At 39.0% G+C, this 25,740-nt stretch overlaps 5 protein-coding genes across 5 annotated transcripts; all 5 read left to right on the forward strand.

Annotated features, from left to right (window-relative positions):
• Positions 1–6,191: 6,191 nt before the first annotated feature.
• LOC112711880 (cysteine-rich receptor-like protein kinase 10) lies at positions 6,192–10,759 on the forward strand. The gene is made up of 7 exons (XM_072203884.1): positions 6,192–7,861; positions 8,855–9,022; positions 9,140–9,261; positions 9,337–9,547; positions 9,664–9,895; positions 10,001–10,154; positions 10,305–10,759. Exons 1-7 carry the CDS (start codon positions 6,328–6,330, stop codon positions 10,620–10,622), a joined length of 2,739 nt encoding a protein of 912 aa, XP_072059985.1. The 5' UTR covers positions 6,192–6,327; the 3' UTR covers positions 10,623–10,759.
• A 66-nt stretch (positions 10,760–10,825) lies between these two features.
• Positions 10,826–14,154, forward strand: LOC112711871 (cysteine-rich receptor-like protein kinase 10). Its single transcript, XM_025764600.3, has 8 exons — positions 10,826–11,056; positions 11,233–12,090; positions 12,177–12,317; positions 12,420–12,541; positions 12,637–12,847; positions 13,057–13,294; positions 13,431–13,578; positions 13,678–14,154. Exons 2-8 carry the CDS (start codon positions 11,241–11,243, stop codon positions 14,008–14,010), a joined length of 2,043 nt encoding a protein of 680 aa, XP_025620385.1. The 5' UTR covers positions 10,826–11,056; positions 11,233–11,240; the 3' UTR covers positions 14,011–14,154.
• A 483-nt stretch (positions 14,155–14,637) lies between these two features.
• LOC112711879 (putative cysteine-rich receptor-like protein kinase 9) lies at positions 14,638–15,120 on the forward strand. The gene has a single exon (XM_025764610.3). The coding sequence runs from the start codon at positions 14,638–14,640 to the stop codon at positions 15,118–15,120; it is 483 nt and encodes a 160-aa protein (XP_025620395.1).
• Positions 15,121–16,964: 1,844 nt separating this feature from the next.
• LOC112711874 (cysteine-rich receptor-like protein kinase 10) lies at positions 16,965–20,212 on the forward strand. The gene is made up of 7 exons (XM_025764608.3): positions 16,965–18,190; positions 18,286–18,420; positions 18,520–18,641; positions 18,738–18,948; positions 19,106–19,343; positions 19,515–19,665; positions 19,763–20,212. The coding sequence occupies exons 1-7, from the start codon at positions 17,410–17,412 to the stop codon at positions 20,090–20,092; spliced, it is 1,968 nt and encodes a 655-aa protein (XP_025620393.1). The 5' UTR covers positions 16,965–17,409; the 3' UTR covers positions 20,093–20,212.
• Positions 20,213–22,107: 1,895 nt separating this feature from the next.
• On the forward strand, positions 22,108–25,463 carry LOC114923973 (cysteine-rich receptor-like protein kinase 26). Its single transcript, XM_025764598.3, has 7 exons — positions 22,108–23,160; positions 23,400–23,531; positions 23,768–23,895; positions 24,012–24,222; positions 24,332–24,569; positions 24,677–24,827; positions 24,925–25,463. Exons 1-7 carry the CDS (start codon positions 22,323–22,325, stop codon positions 25,195–25,197), a joined length of 1,971 nt encoding a protein of 656 aa, XP_025620383.1. The 5' UTR covers positions 22,108–22,322; the 3' UTR covers positions 25,198–25,463.
• Positions 25,464–25,740: the final 277 nt, after the last annotated feature.

Consider the following 25,740-nt stretch of genomic DNA (forward strand, 5'->3'; position numbering starts at 1 on the left):
GGGAAAAGGGGATGCGGACCCCGACCTGAGTGAACATGGCCTTGTAAAACCAGATCCAATCGGCAACCCGGGGGGCATTGAAATTAATCTCATAAAGCCGCTCGTGAGGGGCGGGGACATAAACATCATAGTTCGCCTCCTCGTCGGTACCCCCACAGAGATATTCGGCCTGGCGAAATTCCGTGAGCTCCTCCTCACCCATCTGATTGGGAGAGTTCCTGAGGTCGGAAACCACCCACGCATACGGGTCATAACCCGCGGCGGAGCTAGAAGCTCGGCTAACGACACGAGGCATACCTACAGTGGGGGCACCGCGCGGTTAGTCCGTGAGGTCGGAATCCGGGAAAAACCCAAAGAAACCCCACGTGCCGTGACCACGAGGGGGACCAAACAAACCAAGACCAAAACAAAAACATAAACCCCCCATGACACACCACAATCAACAAAAAGAAAAAGAAAGTGCATCCATGAAAATGCGCCCATGAACAACAAGAAAAGAGCAAGCACAGGAAAAATGATCATAACAAGACATGCAAACAGCCGTTAAAATGAAAGGAAAGAAGTAGTTACCTGGATGAATTGAGAAAATTCAAATAAGGATGAAGCACACTGGAGCAATAAGAAGAACTTCTAAATGATGAGAGTGTAGGACGAAGGAACAAGCAATATGATCAGGAAGGCAAGCAGAAGAAGAATAAAACGTAAAACTGTTTAAAACCGCTTCAGTGGAAGTGCGAAAGGCCTGGGGGCAGAACAGTCTTTGCACACGTGGGTTTTTTCGACCCTTAATGAGCATTTAATGCCTCTCGCGAAAAACGAGGCGACAAAAGAACGCCCCGAATTGCGAACGGGCACGCATGCGAGCGGCGCGTCCCTCATACGAACGATCGACCTCGCGACAACAGAGAACTCGCCTCCAACGACCCATACGGTCGGTTAACGGCGTGTGGGGGCACTGTAACGGCCTGGCCCAAGCCACGTACGGATCGACCCGACCCACGGAATACCCGACCCGAGCGGTTGATCACGTGCAGCTCACCACTCGACCCGGACACGCGTCCCTGACCGCACTCCACTGCAGCTGTAAGGAAGCTTCGAGGAAGGTGGGCCTGTCCTTGAAGGGCCCACCTCTGACACAGTATAAATGGGGAAGGACCTACCCTTCCCCCTAGGTACGTCACACTCTTTCACCTTACCATTTTCCCGCCTGCACACCAGCTGACTTGAGCGTCGGAGTGTCTTTGCAGGTGGCACCCCCTCTTTTCCCCCACAACAAGAGCTCGGCTACCCGGCAGACCCGAATCCAGCACGATCACGATTAAAGCGTCCTCATCTCCTCCAACGGATCACCCGAACCGTCCGGTAACCGAACACCGAACAATATCGAAAAATTAATAGTAAAATTTAAAAATATATTAATAAAAATTTTGGTAAAATCATAATTTAATAACTAAAAAAATAATTTTTTTAAATAAAAATTTAGACATGTGAAAAGAAGACTGACAGAGTACTAGTCAGGAAAGTGAATGAGATGGAAGATGGACAACGGATGAAAGATAGAGGAAGACCTAAGAAAACCATTTATGAGGTGGTCAAATGAGATCTACATGTAAACGGTTTCGCTGTAGACATGATACATGACATACCTGAATGGCGTCGTTTTGATTCATGTAGCCGACCCCACTTAGGCCCAGTTTGGGTAAATAACTTAATTAAGCTACTTTTGAAAAAATAGGTTAAACAATAAATGATTATATTAAAAGTAGCTTATAAATAAGTTATTTTGTATTTGAGTTTTAGTTCTAAAAGTACTTATTTTATAAAAATGTGATAAAAAGTAGTAGCATTATGAGAGAAGTCATTTTTTTAACTTCTCTATAAGTTCCTAAATAGTAAATAGCTTTTTAGAAAACTGTAATTTTGTTTTGAAAATTACACCAGACATTAATATTATTACTTTTTATAAGTCAAAAACTCAAAAAAGTTACTTTTGAAACTTCCTGGGTCCTTAGTGCGACAATACTTTGTTGTTGTTGTATTAATTTTTTTAAAAAAATATTTTGATAAAAATATAATTTAATCAATAAAAAAATTTATTAAAGGATATTTGACGGAAATTATTTTTGTTATGGTTGTATGGGTGGTGTTTTGGCCGGATATTGGCCAAGGAGGAGAATTTCCAGAGGGTGGAGGACTGGACGTCACCCTCAACATGCCGGGGGTGTGGTGACTTAGCTGGAGAGGGACGTGGCGTGCGCGCATTCAACACGCCAGGGGCGTGGTGAGTCACCACGCAGGGGGGGAGGGGGGCGAGGTGCCTGGAAGCCCGTGAACGCTCGTGGAGTTCCAATGCTGCTGACTTCAGCACGCGGGGGGCATGGTGCAGGCCTACCTGCATGCAGGGGACAGCCCCCCTCCTCCGGAACCAGCGCAAGTGTCCCTCCTTCATGCATATATATTCACTCTTCTTCTCTCATGGCTAGGCTTCACACAGAAAGAAGAAAATAAGAGAGAAGGTAAGAAAGAAGTGTATCCGTGTAGGAGAGTGTGAGTGATAGTGATCAGTATTGAGGAATAGTAGTGAGTATTAGTAAGCTAAGTTTATATGGTGAAAGGAAAAAAATTTTAGTTTAAGAGTTTAAAAAAATGGTACGCAATTATTTCTCCCATGCACAAACAACTGCCAATCGAGACGCTGGTTAGCACAGCAAGCAATAACATGGCGACATGGTATTCGTTCAACCTAAAAGTGCCCACAGTCACACGTTCGTTGCGCAAGATCAACAACTAACACCTTTCCAGTAGTCATTTCGTGCACCTCAAACACCTCATTTCGTCTATCAAAGCGGTGCACAACTATATTTCCAGCCTGTGCATACTTGCTTCTATCCACTGTTGCGCAAATGCGGAGTACGTATATCCATCACGCTTGCGTGCGTGAGTCTCGGCACTCTTCCGCGTAAAAAGTTCATTTAACCTATAATATGTTGCTCGGACCAGCGCCAACACAGGTAGATTACGGGCACCCTTCAACACTGAGTTAATGCACTCGACAACCTCTTATAGTTGATATTGTACTCCTCCACTGTTCTTGAATACCCTATGTTGACAACAAGCTTTTGCAAGTGAGGGACTTTGAATGCCCTTAAGAAGTTACTGCCGATGTGTCTTATACAAAACATCCACCATACTCTTGGAGGTTGCCAGTCGCCACCGGAACGATTTACTGCTGCCCGTATTGACTCATGTTGGTCTGAGATCATACCCACGCTGTCTTTTCTAACAACATACATTCGCAGATTCCTGAGAAAGAAGTGCCACGCATCAGCTGTCTCCCCTTCTACCATGGCAAAGGCGATAGGCACAATGTTCTGGTTCCCATCTTGTGCAACAGCGACTAGAAGTGTACCTTTGTATTTTCCGTATAGATGTGTGCCATCAACCTGAACCAGGGGCTTGCAATGCCTGAATGCCCTAATGCATGGATTGAAACTCCAAAATACACGATGAAGTATTTTTACACCTTGCGCCTCTTCATTCCCGTTGTACAGTGGTCGTGTTTTTATTTGGACAATTGAACCAAGCATCTTCTGCACCATGACCGAGAGCCACCATGGCAAGGCTTGGTAAGAATCCTCCCAACCACCGAAAACGTTGGCTATGGACTTCTGCTTTGCCAACCAAGCCTTTCGGTAACTAATGGTATAGTTGAACTTTGACTGGACTTTCGCAATTATAGATTTCACCTTGATGGACGGGTCCATCTCGACCAATGGCCTTATAGCATCAGCAACTGTATCTGAGTCCAACTTGGAATGATCTTGTGAAATCGTTCCGATCGTGCACGTGTGCCTACCGTTGTATCTTCGTATCTCCCAACAACCTTTTTTCCGTATCAAGCTAACTCGGATAAGCCAGTCACATCTACGCCCGTACATCTTGCATTTTGCATAGAACGTCTGTGGCTCAGACTTATACACCTCATAGTCAACTCCTTTAGCAATAGTGAAACTTCTAATTGCTGCGACGACCGACTTTCTAGAACTGTATTCCATTCCAATCCGGAACTCCCCGTCCTCAGCATCGGCAACGCCTATGTCAACAAAATTAAAAAATAGTAAAAAATTTAAAGTTAAAATTTAAAATATATATCTTTACTAACATTTTAAGAATATTCAGCTATTTTAATTTTCAGTGGTTCGGTTAGACTAGTTTACCGAGTTTGACCGGTTTTCATCGGTTTATTTCCGGTTTCACTGATTCATACTGGTTCGTTTCCTTATTCGATTTAATTAACGGACCGGACCGATTTAATGTTTGGTTTACCGATTTTTCGGTCGAACCGGCCGGTCCGGTCCGGTCAGGTCCAGTTAAGACAACACTATTTATTACTCAATCGAACGTATAAACTAACCAAAAATTATTATTTAGTCACCACGTACCTATGTTTGTATATTCCGGAAACTCGGGGGCATGCATGGCCTCAAGATCCAACTCACGCATAAAAGGTGGAACGTCCATCGGTTGATTGCTCGACAGACCCACCACTACATTCTCTGCTGCTGCCTCAACTCCCACATCACCATCCTCATCTTCGTCGCCATAAGTGGCTTCGAAGTCATCTTCGCTGTCACTATTCATTCCTTGGTACACTGCAGCTCTATCATCATGTATATCTATATCATTTTGAACCGCCACTGCCTAGACAGTTTCAAAATCAACGTACACCTCAATCTGTGGGTGTCGCATCTGAGTCTGCTGGTGAATTTGAAACATCTTTTGCATACTTGCTTCATCAGTGATCGGCATGGCATCAAACTATATTAGACCACCAAAAACCACAACCGGATTTTGGTACAGAATTCTGCTCACTCTCATTAACGTACAATTCTCCATACTTTGACAGAGGTCGTTCTACAGCTCCATTAACGTCATCGTGCATGGAACCACAAACGAAAACAGATTCTGGGACACAAACCTCACTCCCTCATGAGTATTACGTATTATCTCACTGTTGCGATACACCACCAAATTTGCGATGCCCTCCATTACACCAACAACAGCCTCAAAGAATCCTCACAACACACTCAAATCTCACTCAATATGAAAAACACTCTCGAGCTCTACCTTATATAGAGCATTGCACTTAACACGCCCCCACGTGCTGCCTGCCTCAACCAATCACGCTTTGACACGTGTCAGAACGCCCCTGCGTGCTGAGTCATCACGCCCTCCACGTGTTGCATACTTGGACCAATCACACTTCGCCATGTTAGCACGCCCTCCACGTGCTGCACCTCCTGACCAACCAAATTCTGCCACGTCAGCATGCCCCCTGCGTGCTGACTAAGCACGCCCCCTACGTGCTGCTTAGGTGGCTCAACCACAGCATGCCACCTAGCCTCCACGCCCCCCACGTGTTGAGGGCACCATGCTCCCTGCGTGTTATCCCTTCATCTGACATGTCCATCTATTTGTAATACACACAGTTGCTCCATTTTCACCTAATACACCAAAATGTTTTTCATATTTAAATTAATGAGCCGATATTTGAGTAAGAAAAATTTAATGACAAAAAAATAAAATTTTTGCTAAAGAGCATTTTTATAAAAAAATAGATAAAGTTAATATTAGTTAACACAATAAATTTAAAATAAATTAAAAATATTTTTAAAAATTATAAAAAAATATATTTTATAAATAGAAGAAAAAAGGATGTTATTTTAATTTTTTTGTTTTAAAAAAATGGAGGGGAATTTTTTATATCGTGCTTTAATGTTGATCGGAAAAATCAATGAGAATCATGAAAGAGACGTCAGTGCATCCATGGGAGAAATTAAACCACATAACCTTAATTATTCGTAATTGAAACAAATGCTAAGGTCAACTCTTTTCGAAGACTATGACTATAAAGTATAAACTATTACAAATTTTGAATTTAAAAAATAATTTAAAATTAATAATTATTGGAAAAGTCTAGGAGGTCAGCAGTTTTATTGAATTTTGGGCAGCATGTAATCAGCAGAAGAAGGTGAGCCATTGGATGAAATCTCATACTAATCTCACACTATCAAATTATCATTGATGGCTAGTTGATGACTAACAATCACAAAAATTGCTGGCCCTAGCATTGCTCATAATTATTAATTAGAGTTATTGTCAAAAGTTGGCAGATTCTCCCTTACAATGCAACTTCATCCTTCTCTATCTTGTTCCGTGTTCACAGAAATTTCCCTTCAAAGACTATAAACTACTACTACCACATAACACAACACAACACATCCTCCCTCTTTCCCGAAACATAAACAAATCCATAAAACAATAATCATGGGTTGGAATTGGATGAGGATCACCTTCAACCATGTGTCAGTATCACTCTCCCTGCTGCTGCTCCTCAATTTTGCAACTACCGCTAAAGCACAAGGTTCCACTTATCTTTACAACATTTGTTTAGACAACAACACCACTCCCAACAGCCTCTTCAAAAAGGATCTCAACACCCTCTTCTCATCTCTCTCTTCCAACGCCACCGCCAACGCTGAATTCTTCAACACCACCGTCCCTGGCACAAACTCCAACGACACGGCCTACGGTCTCTTCATGTGCAGGGGCGACTTATCCTCTTGCGGGCAGTGCGTGGTCAACGCCACACAGAAGCTTTCATCCGATGCAGATTGTTCCTTATCAAAAACAGCCATCATTTGGTACGACGAGTGCATGGTTTGGTATTCCAATAACCGCTCTATCTTGTCCACAATGTTCACGAGGCCCGGCGTTTACCTCTCCAACACGGGGAATGTCTCCAACCAGGAAAGCTTCATGAAGTTGTTGTTCAGAACCATGAAAGAAACGGCGGAAGAAGCAGCCAAGTCCCCTGTTCTTGAAAAGAAGTACGCTACAAGGCAAGCCAACATATCTGGTTTTCAGAACCTTTATTGTATGGCTCAGTGTACCGATAATCTCACACCAATAGACTGTGCCAGCTGTCTAACTGAAGCCATAATCGAATTAACGCCTTGCTGTGGAGGAAAGCAGGGAGGGAGGGTTCTATTCCCCAGCTGTTTCGTTCGGTATGAGTTGTACCCTTTCTATCGGGAACCAACGCCTTCAGCAGGAGGGCTTGTTCCAGCCACAAGATATTCGTATAATGATTCAAAGGATACGGAGGATCCTGTTTATCTTAATTGCATTTGCTCAAGTAACAATAAAGACTTAGTCTCCGATAAGGATTTCCAGTCACGTCTCCGCACGCTCCTCTCTTCCTTGTATTCCAACGCCACGAGCGGCAAGCCGTTTAAGAAGGTGGAAGGTACAATGGTGTCTGGGCTCTTCATGTGCCGTGGTGATCTTCCGTCTCGCCTCTGCTCACGTTGCGTGGCTATTGCAAAAGATCGAATTTGGTCCAAGTGCCACTTCTCCAAAGAGGCTGTTATTTGGTATAGTCACTGCTTGCTTCGCTATTCCGAAGTGGATATCAACTCTACGTATATAGCAAGTCCAATGTTTAGCGAGTTCAACATCACCAGCAGCTTCATTCCTATCCAACAGCAAAACTTCTTCGCTAATGTATCGGAAATTTTAGTTAGATTGAGCAAACAGACAGGGGACAATGATAACCGGTATTTGACAGATAAATCGAGACTGAATCCTTTTCAAACCCTTTACACTCTGGCTCAGTGTACGCCAGATCTCTCCAGCGATGACTGCAGAGACTGTCTCAGTGATGGGATTGTATCAGCAATACCATGGGCTCGTTTGGGAAGTGTCGGTGGAAGAGTTCTATGTCCTAGCTGCACTCTTAGGTTTCAATTATTCCAATTTTACGGAGGTGATGATGATGCTCCACCTCCTGAGCTGCCTGGTCCTTCTGCAACAGGTGAATGCTCACTAAAATCTTTTCTTATGAATGCAACTATATTTGATGTACTGTCTACAATAAAATTACTCGTTACAATTAATTATTAATGTATATATATAATGACTATGTATTTAGCATTTTGATTATCAATACCTTTCTTCTTTAAAGGGCAGAGGCTCTGTGAGATGTACATGCTGATTGAACCTTCTCACCACGTTGCGCCGCAGGTGGGGAGTAATATGGTCAAATAGAAAAAAGTTTAGGGGCAATAATTTTTGTATTTTGTGGCCATCGTTTAACTATAAAAAAGTGAGTAATCTTTTATTATTGAATATAATCTCACACTATTAAAAATACTATTGATAACCAATTGATGATTATAAAATATAAAAATTACTGACTCTTAACACTCTAGGTCAAAAATATATCTTCTCGATCAAATATATATCCTATTGAAAAATATATCTTCTCGATCAAATATATATCCTATTGAAAGAGTTAGAAATATTCTAGTCTAATCCATTATTTAAGATTATCTTGATCTTATAGCTGGAACCCAAAGAGAAAATAAATTAGGGATAAACTTATTTAGGACACAAACAGAATTTTATTATGACATGTTAAATTCTTTCGTTAAAAAGACAAAAAAATTTATTAAATTATTAGACTAAAAAATTGAATTGATAATTAAGTGATGATAAAAAATAATTATTTTTTATGATTACATAATATTTCTTTTTATAAAACTTTAGGGGTAGGAACCCAAAATTTATTCAGATAAAATTACCCACACTATAAATATTAAAGACAAAAACTAAATGTTAACCCTCTTTCAATATATTTTCAATCAAATGACTGAGATTTCCAAAAAAAAAAAAGAGTTAAAAGTTAAAACAATATAAGAATCTTGTGTTAGTCTATTTATACTAAGGTGAAAGTTCAAATCCTAAGGTGCTTATACTTATATCATACATCATTATTACTTCTGGCACTTAGAGGAGTTAATTGTTTTGTGCAGAAAATGGAAAAGGCCACTCCCAAACAGGCAAACAATAATCTTAATTGTTGTGCCCTCCTTTGTTTCGGTGATACTCCTCTGTTTCGGTTGCTATTTGCTTCGGAGAAAAACAAGAAAGAGCGACAAGAATATTCTTAGAGAAAACTGTATGTGTTATTCAAAATGATCATTATAATAATGATAACAACTCCATTGATCTCGACATTTCTAATGTCTAGAAGACTAAAAACTTGTTTTATAACTCATCATGCATATTGATTTAGTTGGCGATGAAAGTGCCACTTTAGAGCCATTGCAATTCGAGTTGGCTATAATTGAAGCAGCCACGAACAACTTTTCACATGAGAATATGATTGGAAAAGGTGGATTTGGAGAAGTTTATAAGGTAAATAAATACATGCAAAAAGTATTCTTTTTTTAGTACTTTATTTTTTACGTAAATATTCATTTATATTTTTAGGGCATTCTTTTTGATGGACGACAAATAGCAGTGAAAAGACTCTCAAAAAGTTCCAAACAAGGGGATCATGAATTCAAAAATGAAGTGTTATTGATAGCCAAACTCCAACACAGAAATTTGGTCACATTCATTGGTTTTTGCCTTGAAGAACAAGAACGAATACTTATATACGAATACGTGCCGAACAAGAGCCTTGATTACTTTTTATTTGGTCTGTCTCCTTTGACTTTAGACTCCTACTTGCTGAATTTTTTTCTTTCATCTTATTTTTTTCAATTCGTTGCTACATACTCACTTCAATACTTCATCACTTTGTGAATTTTGTAGATGGTAAACGGCTGTTGAGTTGGTTTGATCGATACAATATTATCAGAGAAACAGTTCGAGGAATTCTTTACTTACATGAACATTCTCGACTTAAAGTTATACATCGTGATCTTAAACCCAGCAATATTCTATTAGATGAAAATATGAATCCAAAAATATCAGATTTTGGTATGGCTAGAATTGTTGAAATAAACCAAGATCAAGGAAGTACAAATAGAATTGTTGGAACACAGTATGTTTTGAATGTTCAATTATATATTTTTCTTTGTTTATTTATTTTTTCTCTTATATATCTTGTAGTTATACTAATATTATATTTTCTTCATCTAATAAATAGCGGTTATATGTCTCGTGAATATGCAATGCTTGGACAATTTTCTGATAAAACCGACGTTTTTAGCTTTGGAGTCATGCTTTTGGAGATTATTACTGGAAAGAAGAACACAAACTCTTATAAATCACACTATGTTTATGATGGTCTCCTGAGTTACGTGAGTATAATATTCTGCTAGGTGTTTGTTTTTACACTTTTGCTCTATGTCATTTCCCATTAACTGTATTCAAATTGATTCATAAAAAAATAAATAAAAAAAAAGAGTTGATGATTTATATAATGATTGTGGGAGGTTGCTGTGTTACAGGTTTGGAGACAATGGAGGGATAACATGTCATTGAGTATATTAGACCCAAATATTAAAAATAACTATTCAGAAATTGAAGTCCTTAAGTGCATTCAAATTGGTTTATTATGTGTTCAACAAGATCCTGATGCAAGACCAACAATGGCATCCGTTGTTACATATCTTAGCAGCCATTCAATTGAATTGCCACTTCCACAAGAACCTGCATTTTTCATGGACAAAAAGATGGACCAAAGAGCAGCTGCACAAGAATCAAGTTCTGGTTCACATCCACTTTCACAAAATGAAATGTCTATAAGTAACTTTCTTCCTAGATAATAGTATTTAACTTTTGACTAACGTTCTGTACAAACAATTGCCATTGCTGTTAGTATAAAATTAAGATAAGATTTCAATTATACTTTGGAGCTTGTATGGACTGGGGATCGAATTATGATATCTTTTGTTATTCCTTAGTGTGTTGTTGATTATATATTTTGATCCTTAAATTTAAATAAAGAATTCATGCTATTAATTAGGGACTACACAACTAAGGAACTAGACAATTATGTTCTGTTTACGTGTGTTTCTAACATAAGAATAGTGAGATTGTATATAGGGAGATTTTTGTAGTTAAGTTGAAGGAGTCAACCATAGTCCCGAAGCCCTGTTCTCATTTTGTGGTTTTATTTCTACACAAGACTACAAGGGTAGAAGGACATACCATTCCAATAAGCAATTACCCACTTTTCCGGGCAGAAAACGAAAGAGATGTAAGTTGCTGTAATAAATAACAAGGTTGACCTGTCAGCTTGCTTGACCTGCTTTCTTCTCCTCCTCTTCTATCTTGCTCACACCTACACACAAAATCCTGATTCTTCACACACTATAACTACTCCTACCGCATAACATAACACAATAACATCCTTCTATTCTGAAACAATAACAGAAACTAGCATGGGTTGGAATTGGATGAGGATCACCTTCAACCTTGTCCCAGTATCACTTTCCCTCCTGCTGCTCCTCAATTTTGCAACCACCGCTAAAGCACAAGGTCCCACTTATCTTTACAATATTTGTTCAGACAACAAGACCACTGCCAACAGCCTCTTCAAAAAGGATATTAACACCCTCTTCTCATCTCTCTCTTCCAACGCCACGGCCAACGCTGAATTCTTCAACACCACCGTCCCTGACACAAACTCCAACGACACGGTCTACGGTCTCTTCATGTGCAGGGGCGACTTATCCTCTTGCGGGCAGTGCGTGGTCAACGCCACACAGAAGCTTTCATCCGATGCAAATTGTTCCTTATCGAAACGAGCCATCATTTGGTACGACGAGTGCATGGTTTGGTACTCCAATAACCGCTCTATCTTGTCCACAATGTTCACGAGGCCCGGCGTTTGCCTCTCCAACACGGGGAATGTCTCCAACCAGGAAAGCTTCATGAAGTTGTTGTTCAAAACCATGAATGAAACGGCGAAAGAAGCAGCCAAGTCCCCTGTTCTTGAAAAGAAGTACGCTACAAGGCAAGCCAACATATCTGGTTTTCAGAACCTTTATTGTATGGCTCAGTGTACCGATAACCTCACACCACGAGACTGTGCCAGCTGTCTAACTGAGGCCATAACCAAATTAACTCCTTGTTGTGGAGGAAAGCAGGGAGGGAGGGTTCTATTCCCCAGCTGTTTCGTTCGGTATGAGTTGTACCCTTTCTATAGCTCTAATGCTTTGGCTCCTTCGCCTTCTCCGTCGGCAGGGCTAGTTCCTCCTCCACCTGCAACTAATTCATCTAATTCCGGAGGTAGTTTAGTTCTGATGTCTTATTATACCTTCTTAGGAGTTGGGAGCATTTTGGCAACTGTCATTACTTTCATTTTGGAAATGCAGGAAGTAGTGGACTATCATCCGGGACTATTGTTGCAATTGTGGTTCCAATTGCAGTGGCTGTGCTACTGTTTGTTGCGGGCGTTTGTTTCTTAATTAGAAGAAGAGCAAGGAAGAAGCATGACTCTGCACAAGATCCACAAAGTGAGGATATACTTTTTTTGGTTCTTCAAGCTTTGCAAACTCTGCTGTGTTGTAATTCGATCCCATAGACTGATAGACATATTATTTTTGTTCTGTTCTTAGCTGTGACCGAGATCTCTAGCATTGATTCGTTGAGATTTGATTTGAGTACAATTGAAGCAGCCACAAAGAAATTCTCTCAAGATAACAAGCTTGGAGAAGGTGGATTTGGTGAGGTTTACAAGGTATGGTGTTGTTAAGCTCTTTTTCTACAATGAAAGCATGATTATATCTGTGTAGGTGTAGGCAATAACTGGATACGTTTATGTGTAAAATTCAGGGCTTGCTTCCAAGTGGACAAGAAGTAGCTGTTAAGAGGCTCTCTAAAGGATCTGTACAAGGTGGAGAAGAATTCAAGAATGAAGTAGAGCTGGTTGCCAAGCTTCAACATAGATATCTAGTCAGGCTTTTGGGATTTTGCTTGCAAGGAGAAGAGAAGATACTTGTATATGAATATGTACCCAACAAAAGCTTGGACTACATTCTTTTCGGTAGGCTCATCACATTACTCTTCACAGTTCATTATTATACTGTACAATTTCAAGTTTTGTTGAGAGAAACTGAGAATAACTAATATCATATTATCTAGTATTCATTGACCGTGAGAAAATTGTATTTGGTTTTATTATTTTGAGATGTTTATTATTTTGAGGTGTTTAGTATTTTGAGGTGTTTTAGTATTTCCATCTTTGCTTTGCAGATCCTGAGAAACAAGGATTGTTGGATTGGACAAGACGATACAAGATTATTGGAGGCATTGCTCGAGGAATTCAATATCTCCATGAAGATTCTAGACTTAAAATCATACATCGTGATCTTAAACCTAGCAATATATTGTTGGACGAAGATATGAATCCAAAAATTGCAGATTTTGGTATGGCAAGGTTATTTGCGGTTGATCAAACTCAAGGAAATACTAGCAGGATTGTTGGGACATAGTAAGTTGGAGTTTTCATTATCTTGCACTATGAATTTTCAAACAATCTAGTACCAGAATACTGGTAGTTTGAATCAAACAAAAATAGAAGAGCATTGCCACTTTTTCATGTTATTAATGTTTCAAATGTGTTTTAGTGGCTACATGTCCCCGGAGTATGCGATGCACGGAGAGTTCTCGGTTAAGTCTGATGTATACAGTTTTGGAGTCCTTGTTTTGGAGATTATAAGTGGCAAGAAGATCAGCTCTTTCTATGAAACAGATGCTGATGACCTAGTGAGCTATGTGAGTAGAGAAAATATTATGGTTTGGGTTTGGTCCTACTTGATTTACTCATTTGTATATATCATAACATAACAAATGCTTGATGAAAATTTGTTATAGGCTTGGAAACTTTGGAAGGAAGGGACACCCTTGGAATTGATGGATCCCACGTTGAGAAAATCCTATACTCCAAATGAAGTTATGAGATGCATCCATATTGGTTTACTCTGTGTCCAAGAAGATCCAGCAGATAGACCTACAATGGCAACAATAATGCTTATGCTGGATAGTTATTCTGTTACTCTACCAGTACCTAACCAGCCAGCATTTGTCGTGCACAGCGGAACCGATTCAAACATGCCCAAGGAGCTGCAATTCAGTGGAGCTACAACCAATGTATCAGTGCAAAATTCTGTCAATGAGATGTCAGTTAGCGAAATGGATCCTAGATAAGATTGAATTGTTCCACGAGGCTTTGAAAATTTCATACATTCTTATACATATTCTCTAGATTTTCTTTATCAAGGTGAAAGTTCAAATTATTGTAACGCTTTGTGGTTGCTTATTTTTCAATATGAAAAAGTACTTTTTTGCTTATCAAGAGAATACAAATATGTGACGTGAAGATAAGATGATCAAGAATTCTGCACCTATAAAGGGTATCCACTCATTTGCTGATGCAATACAGTTAAGCCATCAAAATTGAATAAAACCTTAAACCATTACTATCTTCTTTTGCTATTCTTTCCTCTTAATAATTTAACAGGTCTAATTGGTCATTTTCTGCAAAACTAAACTATGATTTGCGCTCCAATCTTTTCTCTCCACCAATACGCAAAGTATTTCATATTTCTTCTATTTTAATGCTGTTTGTTTAAAAAGTCCATCATCTTCCTTAATTCAATGGGACTATTTGTATTTATATATTCAATCCTCTTCAACCCCTAGTGGCTGTCCTTATCTACATTACTATACATGATAAAAAAATAATACATTCTAAAGAAAAAGTTAACATTTTGGAAAATTGCAAAAATTACACTCTTTCACATTTCTTTCTGCAGAAGAAGAACGACCACAAACATGGCTTCTTCCTATTACTGTGTAATTTCCTCTGTTTTCCTCTTCTTCTTTGGATTCCTATTCTTTCCAACCGAAGCAGTTCCACTTTACAGTTCTCATTGCTGCACAGACTCTCTCAAATTCGAACCAAACAGAACCTTCCAAACCAACCTCAACCTCCTCCTCTCTTCGCTTACTTCCAACGCCACAGAAGGCAGCCATTTCTACAGGACAAGAGTTGGCAGCACCTCTCTTAACGCTGTCACCGGCCTCTTCCTCTGCCGAGGCGACACGCTCTCCGTAGCTTGCCACGACTGCATAGCGGCCGCCGCCACCGAGATCAAACGGAGGTGCCCCGTTGTGAAAGAGGCCATAGTATGGTACGACATATGCATGCTACGTTACTCCAACCAATCAATCCTGAACAACATAGTACCGGGAGTGGACTTATTCGATGCAAAGAACGTTTCAGTCAAGAGAAAGCATAGGGAGCCAATGACCTAAGCGTACAATGAAGATTTAGAAAGTATTAGAGATATGATTATTAGTGTTACATTGTCCTATCAGGTTACGCTTTTAGGATGAGTAGTTTCAGGACATGGTATCAGAGTTCTAGATCCGGAAGGTCAAGAGTTCAAACTTTGGTGAACCCAAAATTAGCTTTTATATAACATGAGATGTTTATTATCCCTAGTAAAACGAGGAGCGAGGGTGTTGCTTCCAGGGTGCAATATTAGATATGAGGTCTACCCTTTTTACAATAGCACCAAATCACTTACTCCATCGGTTCTTCAATCTGGCCATTCAGGAAGGAATCGTGTTGAAGTAGTTCTAGGATGTGTTATTCCAATTGTTGCTGCTATGGTGCTGTTTACTTTTGGCATATGTTCTGCCATGGGAAAACAAGGAAGAGATGTGATTAAATTGCGGAAAAAATATTCGATAAACAAAAATTTAAAAAGTTTAAATTTTTAAAATTAATTTATTTTGTATTTATGAAAAAACAAAATAACTAGAGTATATACCCATTTTGGTCCTCAAAGAATTTCAGACTGGACACTTTAGTCTCCAACTAAAATTAATTACTCGATTGATTTCTAATAATTAATTTCGTCAGTCACTTAGGTCCTTGGCTCCGTCAAAGACAAAATAGTCCCTGAAAACTCTAACATGAGACAAAATAATCCCTGACAACTCTAACAAGGGACAAAATTATCACTGACCCCTTTATTCGAAAACGACACTATTCTTCCCCAATTTTTTATCATATTTCGCATAACCCTAACATTCATACTCTTCTTCTTCACTTTCACCGTCTTTTTTTCCATCTTTTCCTTCCTCCTCTTTAGCTCCAAGATTAAGCCATGGTGTAATTGTCACACGTGTTGCACCTACCTCAAGATGTCATGGACCACACACTTCCTAAATCTTTGTGACTGGTACCTCCTCTGCACTTCACCCACCAAAAGCATCCACTTGCACATCTTTGATAACATCACCTAACCCCGACAACGTCCACGACATCCTCAAGACTAATTTCCACAACTACTCTAAGGGCACGCCTTTCTCCATTCTTCGGCAACCAATATAGATTGTTGGACGTTAGGACATTATGAGAAGATTCTCCTTTGACATCATATGCAAATTCTCATTTCAAATAGACACCGAGTGCTTCATTCCTTCTTTTCCGGAGTCTAAGTTGGCAGACAATTTCAACCTCGCATCCAAGCTATTACAACGAACAATGTCGCCGTTGCCGCTCATATGGAAACTGAAGCGATTACTGAACATTGGTTCGGAGAAGAAGCTGAAGAAAGTGATCGGAATGGTGGACAATGTGGTCATAGAGATGTTAGGGCAGAGGAGGAGGGAGATGACAACAACAACGACGAGTCTTAACAAATCAGACTTGTCGTCTAGATTCATGGGATCCATCGAAGACGACAACTAGCCGAGAGACATAGACATTAGTTTCCTGAGTATGAATTGGTTGAGAATAAGTTGAGGATTTTTTTCTTGTGAACATTAAATTTATAGAGGGTGCATTGTGTAGTTTGAAGTTACAGTGTTAAACTGTTAGTGTTATGCGAGATATGATGAAAATTGGGAGAGAACAGTGTCGTTTCCAAACAAAGGAGATCAGGGACCATTTTGTCCACTGTTAGAGTTGTCAGGGACTATTTTGTCCTCTGTTAGAATTAACGGAATAAAAGACTTAAGTAACTGACGGAGTTAATTATTAGGGACCAATCGAGTAATTAATTTTAGTTGGGGACTAAAGTGTCCAGTCTAAAATTCTTTGAGGACCAAAATGGATATATACTCAAAAACGATAATATATAGCTAATAACTATAAGATATTTCTTCAATTGCTTAGTTGGTCAGTTAGGGTTGTAACTGTCTTCCTTTTGAGGTTGAATGAAAACAGAATTTTTCTGAGACATAGAGTGCACTTGCTCTTGAAGATGATTGCAGTGGGAATTGTCAACGTCACTGAGATCCAGATTCATTCATAGTATAACAAAAGCATAGCTAAAAAGTTTTGACCCCAACAAAAAATATATATATAGAAAAATAATATAACTTGTACCCCTATTCTTTCTTTATTTTCTTCATTCTCCCCTGTTGTTTAATGGTCAGCATTTCTGAATTTGATTATGTTCTGTCTAACCAGTTTTCGTTGCAGTGAAGCTCCATAGCATCTCCCTCACCGGAATTTAATTCACATCTTCAAAACCAGTCATTAAACAAAGAAAAACAATTGGACTGATCCTGAGAGCGGAGAACAAAGAGATGAGAACTTGGAAATCCTCTGCAACAAACTTGATAGTACTTGTGGCTTCGGTGTTCGTGTTTATGAGCTTTGAAAGTGAAGCAGCTCCAACATTCACCTCTAATTTCTGCACAGATGGATCCTATTACCTACCTAATTCTTCATATTCTTCCAATTTAAATCTCTTCTTATCTTCCCTCATCTCCAACGCTTCTCTCCACCACGGTTTCTACCGCACCACCGTCAACCAGGGTGAGATCAAGGGCTACTTCCTCTGCCGCCCTGACGTCACCTCTACCCTCTGCAGCGACTGTGTAACCACCGCAGCCAAAGAGATAAGGAAGCGATGCACCAATCAAACCGAGTCCATAATCTGGTACGACGAGTGCATGCTACGCTACACCAACCTCTCCTTCTTGAACAACATAGTCCCCGGAATGAACCTTTACAACGAGAAAAACATCTCTGACTCCGAGCTCCAACAGTTCAACGATTTGGTGGCAACGACGCTGAATGAAATTGCTAAGCAAGCTTCAAACTCTGCCTCGGGTGATTACAAGTTTGCTACCAAAGAAGCTGCCATCAGAGGGTCGCAGAAGCTCTACACGATGGCGCAGTGCGTTCCTGACATGTCCTCTTATGACTGCAACATGTGTTTCCAAAGTGGCATCGCTTCCATTCCAACTGGCAAACAAGGCGCACGATCTCTGCTCCCAATTTGCAATCTCAGATACGAGCTGAACCCATTTTACAACGAATCGTGGTCGTCCACTCAACCAGTTCTTCCTCCATTTTCAAAAGGTATCTACCTATCTATCCTACGTTATTGCCTTAGACCTGTTTCAGGGTCTAATGGCCTTGTTTTAGATAGTTGTAAAGTTCATGACTTTGTGCAGGAGGAAAGAGTGATGCCACTTTAATTGCTGCCATTGTTGCCCCCATTGGTGTTGTTGCGGTACTTTTCATTCTCGGCTGCTGCATCCTTCGTCGGAGGTCAAGAAAGAAGTATAGTTCATTTGCCCGGGATTCAAGTAATCTCTTTTTTCTTTATGGTTGCACTGTTATTCCAGTTAATTGGTTTCCTTTATTCTGATTTGGTTACTCATGGAATTACTATCCCTGCTGTGTAGTTCGGGAGGATCTTACAGATGTCGAGTCATTGCAGTTTGATTTCGCTACAATCGAAGCTGCTACTGACTGTTTCTCAGATGAGAACAAGATTGGTCAAGGTGGATTTGGTGTGGTTTATAAGGTTAGGGTCTTGTTTATGCAAAAATGTAGAGACATGTTTTCTGTGCTAAGTTAAGTACTACATTTGATTTGACTAATTTCATGTTTGGTTTTTCAGGGTGTTCTCCCTGAAGGACAGGAGATAGCAGTGAAGAGGCTTTCATTGACATCCTTGCAGGGTGCAGTAGAGTTCAGGAATGAAGCTATTCTTGTGGCCAAGCTTCAACACAGAAACTTAGTGAGGCTCTTGGGATATTGCTTGGAGGGGCGTGAGAAGCTGCTTGTCTATGAATACATACCAAACAAAAGCCTTGATTACTTTCTATTCGGTTTGTACCTTTTCAACTCTTCAATTACTTGAGTTAATAGTGTTTACATGGAACAATGGTGTTGGAAGGGGTTGATTGATGCATTTTTATTCTGTGATAGGTACTAACCCTGCTATTATTGCTAATTTGGATATTTTTCATTTGGCAAAGTTTGCAGATCCTGTAAAGCAAAGAGAGTTAGACTGGTCAAGACGCTACAAGATTATAACTGGCATTGCCAGAGGAATTCTTTATCTACATGAAGATTCTCAACTTAGGATTATACACCGTGATCTCAAAGCTAGTAATGTTCTATTAGATGAGAACATGAACCCAAAGATTTCAGATTTTGGTATGGCAAAAATTTTCGAGGCAGATCAAACTCAAGTGAATACAGGACGGATAGTTGGGACATAGTAAGACTGAGAATTTTCTCTCTTATCCAACTTAATCTATAGACTGTTAGTGTCGTAGTTGGATTTGTGAAAGAATAAAAGGAGAAGAAAATAAAATAAAGTTCTTTACTAGAAATTTATCTTCTTTGTTCTTAAATATTTTTGACATTGGTATGATAATGTTGTTTCCAGTGGTTATATGTCTCCAGAATATGCAATGCGTGGACAGTTCTCGGTGAAATCTGATATCTTCAGCTTTGGTGTATTAGTTTTGGAGATTGTTAGTGGCAAGAAGAACACTGAATTTTATCAAACACATCTTGCTGATGACCTCTTAAGCTATGTGAGTATTTGACAAGTGTAGATGATTCATAACTCAGCTACAAATGCCAGAGGATTAAGAGATTTTGAGCTCAAATACTAACATTGTATTATAACAGGCTTGGAAAAATTGGACACAGAACACGCCTCTGGAGCTGTTGGATCCAACACTGAGAGGCTCTTATTCAAGAAATGAAGTCATCAGATGCATCCATATTGGTTTATTATGTGTTCAGGAAAGTCCTTCAGCGCGGCCTTCAATGGCGAATATTTTGCTCATGCTTAACAGTTATTCAGTGACCTTATCATTACCACGACAACCAGCTTCTTTCCTGCATGGAAGAAAACCAAACAGGCTACAAGATGGGCTTGATTCTGATCAGTCTACCACCTCTTCAGTTCCTTGGTCTATCAATGAAGTATCCATCACTCAACTAGTCCCTCGGTAAAGGATTGATTTTATGAGTTCCTCAACCCAAACCTGTAAATATTGATACCTGAATGAATTCTGGTTTGTAAAAATTATGAATGAAATTTTTAGTTACAGCTTGACAAAGCGTTCTGAGGAAGATTCTCTAGTCTGCCTCTGGCAGGGGTAGTAACTAGTAAGCCTGTTAAAAATAATTTGAGTATATATCTATTTTGGTTCTCAAAAAATTTTAAACCAGACATTTTAGTCCTCAACTAAAATTAATTACTCAATTGGTCCCTAACAATTAATTCTGTCAGTCACTTAGGTCCTTGACTCCGTCAACTCTAACGGAAGACAAAATGGTCCCTGACAACTCTAACAAGGATAAAATGATCGCTCATAACTCTAATAAAGAACAAAATGATCATTGATCCCTTTATTCGAAAACGACACTGTTCTTCCCCAATTTTTATTATATCTCGCATAACACTAATATTCATACTCTCCTTCTTCACCTTCACAGTCTTCTTTTTCTTCTTTTTCATCTTTTTCTTCCTCCTCTTTAGCTTCAAGATTAAGCCATGGTGTAATTGCCACACGTGTCGCACCTACCTCAACATGTTATGGACAACACGCTTCCTAAGTCCACCAGAAGCATCCACTTTCACGTCTTCGATAACATCACCTCCAACCCTGACAACGTCCACGATATCCTCAAGACCAAGTTCCACAACTACCCAAGGGCACGCCTTTCTCCACTCTCCGGCAAGCAATATAGATTGTTGGACATTAGGACATTATGAAAAGATTCTCTTTCGACATCATATGCAAATTCTCATTTGAAATAGACACCGAGTGCTTCATTCTTTCTTTCTCGGAGTCCAAGTTGGCAGACAGCTTCAACTCGCATCTAAGCTATCAGTAGAACGAGCAATGTCGTTGTTGCCGCTCATATGAAAACTGAAGCGATTACTGAACATTGGTTCGGAGAAGAAGCTGAAGGAAGCGATCGGAGTGGTGGACAATGTGGTGTCATGGAGATGATAGGGCAGAGGAGAAGGGAGATGACAACAACGACGACGAGTCTTAACAAATCAGAATTGCTGTCTAGATTCATAGGATCCATCGAAGACGATAAGTAGTCGATAGACATAGTCATTAGTTTCCTGAGTATGAATTGGTTGAGAATAAGTTGAGGATTTTTTTCCTTATGAACATTAAAGTTATAGAGTATGCATTGTGTAGCTTGAAGTTACAATATTAGATTGTTAGTGTTATGCGAGATATGATGGAAATTGGGAAAGAACAGTGTTGTTTCCAAATAAAGGAGATCAGGGACCATTTTTGTCCCCTATTAGAGTTGTCAGGAATTATTTTGTCCTCCGTTAGAGTTAACGGAGTAAAGGACCTGTGTAACTGACGGAGTTAATTGTTAGGGACTAATTGAGTAATTAATTTTAGTTGGGGACTAAAGTGTCTGGTTTAAAATTCTTTGAGGACCAAAATGGGTATATACTCAAATAAATAAAACAAATTTGTGAGCAAGGTTGGCGATGAAAGGATCAAATCAATGAAGGGATTTCCAAAGATTGTCATCTACCAGTCTGGTCTCTATCAACCACTATTTTTGGTACTATTATTTCAGTGATTTAACTGTCGTTGAAATGAAGATGGATTGAATTAGTCAACTGGAGCTTATTCATATCATATTTTGATGTTGCCTTTTAAGTTTGCTAACTATTAAATATGAAAGGATTGGAAAACTAGGCCACGTTTCACAATTCCAAGAGTTGGACTTACATTCTATGTAGTGAAATAAAAATTACCATTGCATGCAAAAAGAAATGAGATAGCAAAACAATTCTTGTGATCTGGCAATCAAGCTTCTTGAAAGTGTTTACGTGGTCAATGCCAATCTTTATTTATTTTCTCTCTCTTTCCTTTGTGGTTTACACGGTTTGCATTCTGGTCAACTTTGTAAGTGGAAAATACCCCACGGCATTGTGTGGATGGACTTTTAGTTTTTTATACTGTCTCTTCGGTGAATATTTCATGTTAAGGTATAAATCAGTAATATTCTCTTAAAGTCTATGATTTTTATATAGATATTTTAAACCATAGTTTGGACTTTTGCAACACTAAAACAAGCATGCAAGATTCCGCGGAAGATTGTTTCAAAGAACCTCTTAACTTGTAATAATCTTCTATTACTCAATGTCCACAATGTTACAAAATAGAGACTAGATAATAATAATTCTTAAATTGCAATGGCTATGGCTATGGCACCTTCAAGTTCAAGAGTGATTTCTCTACTTCTTTGTCTTCTTTTTACGCTTATTTCTCATATTACAGCTCAGCCAAGCTTCCTGTACCATTTTTGCATGAATGATAAAGGAAACTACACAGAAAACAGTGCCTACCACACCAACCTCAACACTCTTTTGTCCACTTTGTCTTCAAATACAGAAGTTGATTATGGCTTCTACAACTTCTCTCAGGGACAAGGCTCTGACAAAGTTAATGCAATCGGGATGTGTAGAGGAGATGTTAAGCCGGAATCTTGCCGCAGTTGTCTCAATGATTCCAGAGTCCTTCTGATGCATCGTTGTCCGAATCAGAAGGAGGCTATAGGTTGGTATGACAACTGCATGTTGCGCTATTCGAACCGGTCCATATTTGACACCATGGAACCTGACCCTACCTACTTTCTGTGGGTTGGAATCAATGCAACTGATATGAATCAGTTCATTCAAGTGCTTAGGAACTTGCTGGAAAGCCTTAGAACCAATGCTTCATCAGGTGATTCCCTTAAAAAGTATGCTGCAGGAAGCGCGGCCGGACCAAGCTTCCAGACTATATTTGCTCTTCTGCAATGCACACCTGATTTATCAGAGCAAGAATGTGATGATTGCTTGGTCAGGGCCATCTCAAATATTAATGATCGTTGTTATGGCTTAACAAAGTGCAGAATTGGAAAACCAAGCTGCAATCTTAGATTTGATACTTCACCTTTCTATGACTCTACAGCTGATGCTTCTCCGTCTTCGCCATCAAAAGAATCTCCTCCTCCTCCAGTCACCAATACTAATGCCACTTCTACCAAAGGTACCTCTTATATGCTTAAACTGAAATAGTCAAAGCATCAATCAAGCCCCATCCAAGTTGGGTTGGCTGTTCAAATTTTTGTTATACTTTTTGTTGGTTCATTTCTTTTTCAAGTTGGTGAAGGAAAACATAAATGGATTTGCTAAGCTTCAACCTGTGATAAAGGTCTTTTAGTTTCCAATTTTCAGCTTAGCGTTGAGCATCATAGTCAGCCCTCAACATGATTTTTATATCTGCAGGAAAGAGCAATTCAACAGGTATTGTCATTGCAGTGGTAGTGCCGATTTTCGTCGTTTTAGTACTGCTCATCTCTGTTTGCATCTTCATAAGAGCAAGGAAGCGCAAGAGAAGTTTTCACAATCACAATGACAGTAAGACAATCTTTGTTTTCTTATGATTCCTTATTTAGAATCAAGACAAAATTTCACTCAAAATTCAGTAGTTTCTCTACAGCTAACAATAACATAAGCTATTGGCTACCAACAAAGAAAGGGGGGTGAAATTTATCATTAGCCATCATGTTTCACTAATTTGCTCCTGCAAATCTTAAGTCTTCCTTTCAAGAAATGAGATTGGTTAAGCACTTATACTCTTTTTCCATGTACAGCTGAAGTTGACAATGAAATTGAACCTATTGATTCATTGCAATTCAACTTTGACACCATTAGAACGGCTACAAATAACTTTTCAGAAGAAAATAAGCTAGGACGAGGAGGATTTGGACCTGTTTACAAGGTAAGAATATACAGTGTTTTCTTTCATTTAAATGTAAATTATAAACTAGTCTCAAAAAGTGCTACTCACAGATTGTTAGCACCAAAATTACATGTATCTGACTAATATATTTTCAGGGTAAGCTTTCTAATGGAAGAGAAATTGCAGTCAAAAGGCTGTCAATGAATTCAGGACAAGGAGATACAGAATTTAAGAATGAAGTGCTGTTAGTGGCCAAGCTTCAGCACCGCAATTTAGTTAGGCTACTTGGTTTTTGCTTGGAAAGAAAAGAAAGATTACTGGTTTATGAGTTTGTTCCTAATAAAAGTCTTGATTACTTCATATTTGGTAAGTTAGAACTTTTCTTCATTGGATTCTACCTTGGTGACATTTCAGTTCTCTTGAATGGTCAAGTACTTAATTGTGCATATGCATATACCTTGGGTTCGATTTGCAGATCCAATCAAACGCGCTCATCTGGATTGGGAAAAGAGATACAAAATCATTGGAGGCATTGCTAAAGGCCTTCTTTATCTTCACGAGGATTCGCGTCTGCGTATTATTCATCGTGACCTTAAAGCAAGTAACATCCTTTTAGACGAAGAAATGAATCCGAAAATATCAGATTTTGGCATGGCAAGATTGTTTCTTGTGGATCAAACTCAAGGGAACACAAATAGAGTTGTTGGAACATAGTAAGTTCTATAATATCTAAGGTTATTTTGTTTTGTTCAGTACTTAGAAACATAAATAGCATCTAGTATTTTTTTTCCTAATTGAAGTTAAACATATTGGAATGTAGTGGATACATGGCACCTGAGTATATAATGCAAGGACAATTCTCTGTGAAATCAGATGTCTTTAGTTTTGGCGTAATGGTTCTAGAGATAGTAAGTGGCCAGAAAAATAGTGGCTTCCACAAGGGAGAGGATGTGGAGGACCTAATAAGCTTTGTAAGTAGTCTCTTCCTTCTTCTCACAATTTTCATTTTTGGTACCAGTTGAGGTGAAATTGTTGAAACTAAAAGAGTGTGAATATGAATCCTTGCAGGCATGGAAAAATTGGAGGGACGGAACAGCATCAAACATTATAGATCACACAATGAATAATGGTTCAAGAAATGAAATACTGAGATGTATCCACATTGGTTTACTGTGTATTCAGGAAAATTTAGCTGATAGACCAAACATGGCTTCTATTGTGCTCATGCTTAACAGCCATTCTCTCACTCTTCCAGTGCCATCAAAGCCTCCATTTCTTGTGGACAGCAGAGGTTTATCAACTATTCCATCATGGGAGTATAGTTCAAGGGAAACTGATTGAAGCACAGAAGAAACAAATTGTATATGCTAATGAATTTAGTGATTAAGGTCACATTCTAGTGCACTTTATGTACTGATTTTTGTACATGAAGTGTAACAAGTGGCATTCTTTATTATTTAATTTACAAGTATGTACGAAGTTTAACTTCCAAAAACAAATTGATTGTTGCCACAGATTCCTAAGGCTCTTAACAAGTTGTAATCCTACATACACTGCAATTAACCTCAAGAGTAAACAGAGATTAATTCGGATTATTTGTCGGAAAATATAAATCATCCATAATCTTTCACTGTTTATAATTAAAAAGAAGAAAACCAAAGGTATCAAGTTGCATTTAAAAACAAGAAAGAAATGACAAGGAACGAAATAAATTTAGAAAGGTGGGTTTACTTTGACAAAGAGAGGAGTAGTGGTGTCTTCAATGATCAACCAACCATTATGCACTCCTGTCGTATTCATCTACTTTCCTCATTAAGAATATTCAAAGTCCACATCACTTAAACAAGTTAAACCGTGAAATACGGTTCTCATTTTATTTTGTTT

The sequence above is a fragment of the Arachis hypogaea genome, chromosome 9, assembly GCF_003086295.3.
Source record: "Arachis hypogaea cultivar Tifrunner chromosome 9, arahy.Tifrunner.gnm2.J5K5, whole genome shotgun sequence".
Lineage (NCBI taxonomy): Eukaryota > Viridiplantae > Streptophyta > Magnoliopsida > Fabales > Fabaceae > Arachis > Arachis hypogaea.

What these genes read in the sequence shown, in the direction of transcription:
- LOC112711880 (XM_072203884.1), top strand. Translation starts at nt 6,328, where the DNA reads ATGGGTTGGAATTGGATGAGGATCACCTTCAACCATGTGTCAGTATCA. An exon ending in TCCACCTCCTGAGCTGCCTG is followed by an intron (nt 7,862 to 8,854) that starts GTCCTTCTGCAA and finishes TCTGGCACTTAG; the next exon opens with AGGAGTTAATTGTTTTGTGC. An exon ending in GAATATTCTTAGAGAAAACT is followed by an intron (nt 9,023 to 9,139) that starts GTATGTGTTATT and finishes ATATTGATTTAG; the next exon opens with TTGGCGATGAAAGTGCCACT.
- LOC112711871 (XM_025764600.3), top strand. Translation starts at nt 11,241, where the DNA reads ATGGGTTGGAATTGGATGAGGATCACCTTCAACCTTGTCCCAGTATCA. An exon ending in AGCAGGATTGTTGGGACATA is followed by an intron (nt 13,295 to 13,430) that starts GTAAGTTGGAGT and finishes AATGTGTTTTAG; the next exon opens with TGGCTACATGTCCCCGGAGT. An exon ending in CTGATGACCTAGTGAGCTAT is followed by an intron (nt 13,579 to 13,677) that starts GTGAGTAGAGAA and finishes AATTTGTTATAG; the next exon opens with GCTTGGAAACTTTGGAAGGA.
- LOC112711879 (XM_025764610.3), top strand. Translation starts at nt 14,638, where the DNA reads ATGGCTTCTTCCTATTACTGTGTAATTTCCTCTGTTTTCCTCTTCTTC.
- LOC112711874 (XM_025764608.3), top strand. Translation starts at nt 17,410, where the DNA reads ATGAGAACTTGGAAATCCTCTGCAACAAACTTGATAGTACTTGTGGCT. An exon ending in TTCATTTGCCCGGGATTCAA is followed by an intron (nt 18,421 to 18,519) that starts GTAATCTCTTTT and finishes CCTGCTGTGTAG; the next exon opens with TTCGGGAGGATCTTACAGAT. An exon ending in GGACGGATAGTTGGGACATA is followed by an intron (nt 19,344 to 19,514) that starts GTAAGACTGAGA and finishes TGTTGTTTCCAG; the next exon opens with TGGTTATATGTCTCCAGAAT.
- LOC114923973 (XM_025764598.3), top strand. Translation starts at nt 22,323, where the DNA reads ATGGCTATGGCTATGGCACCTTCAAGTTCAAGAGTGATTTCTCTACTT. An exon ending in TTTTCACAATCACAATGACA is followed by an intron (nt 23,532 to 23,767) that starts GTAAGACAATCT and finishes TTCCATGTACAG; the next exon opens with CTGAAGTTGACAATGAAATT. An exon ending in TCTTGATTACTTCATATTTG is followed by an intron (nt 24,223 to 24,331) that starts GTAAGTTAGAAC and finishes TTCGATTTGCAG; the next exon opens with ATCCAATCAAACGCGCTCAT.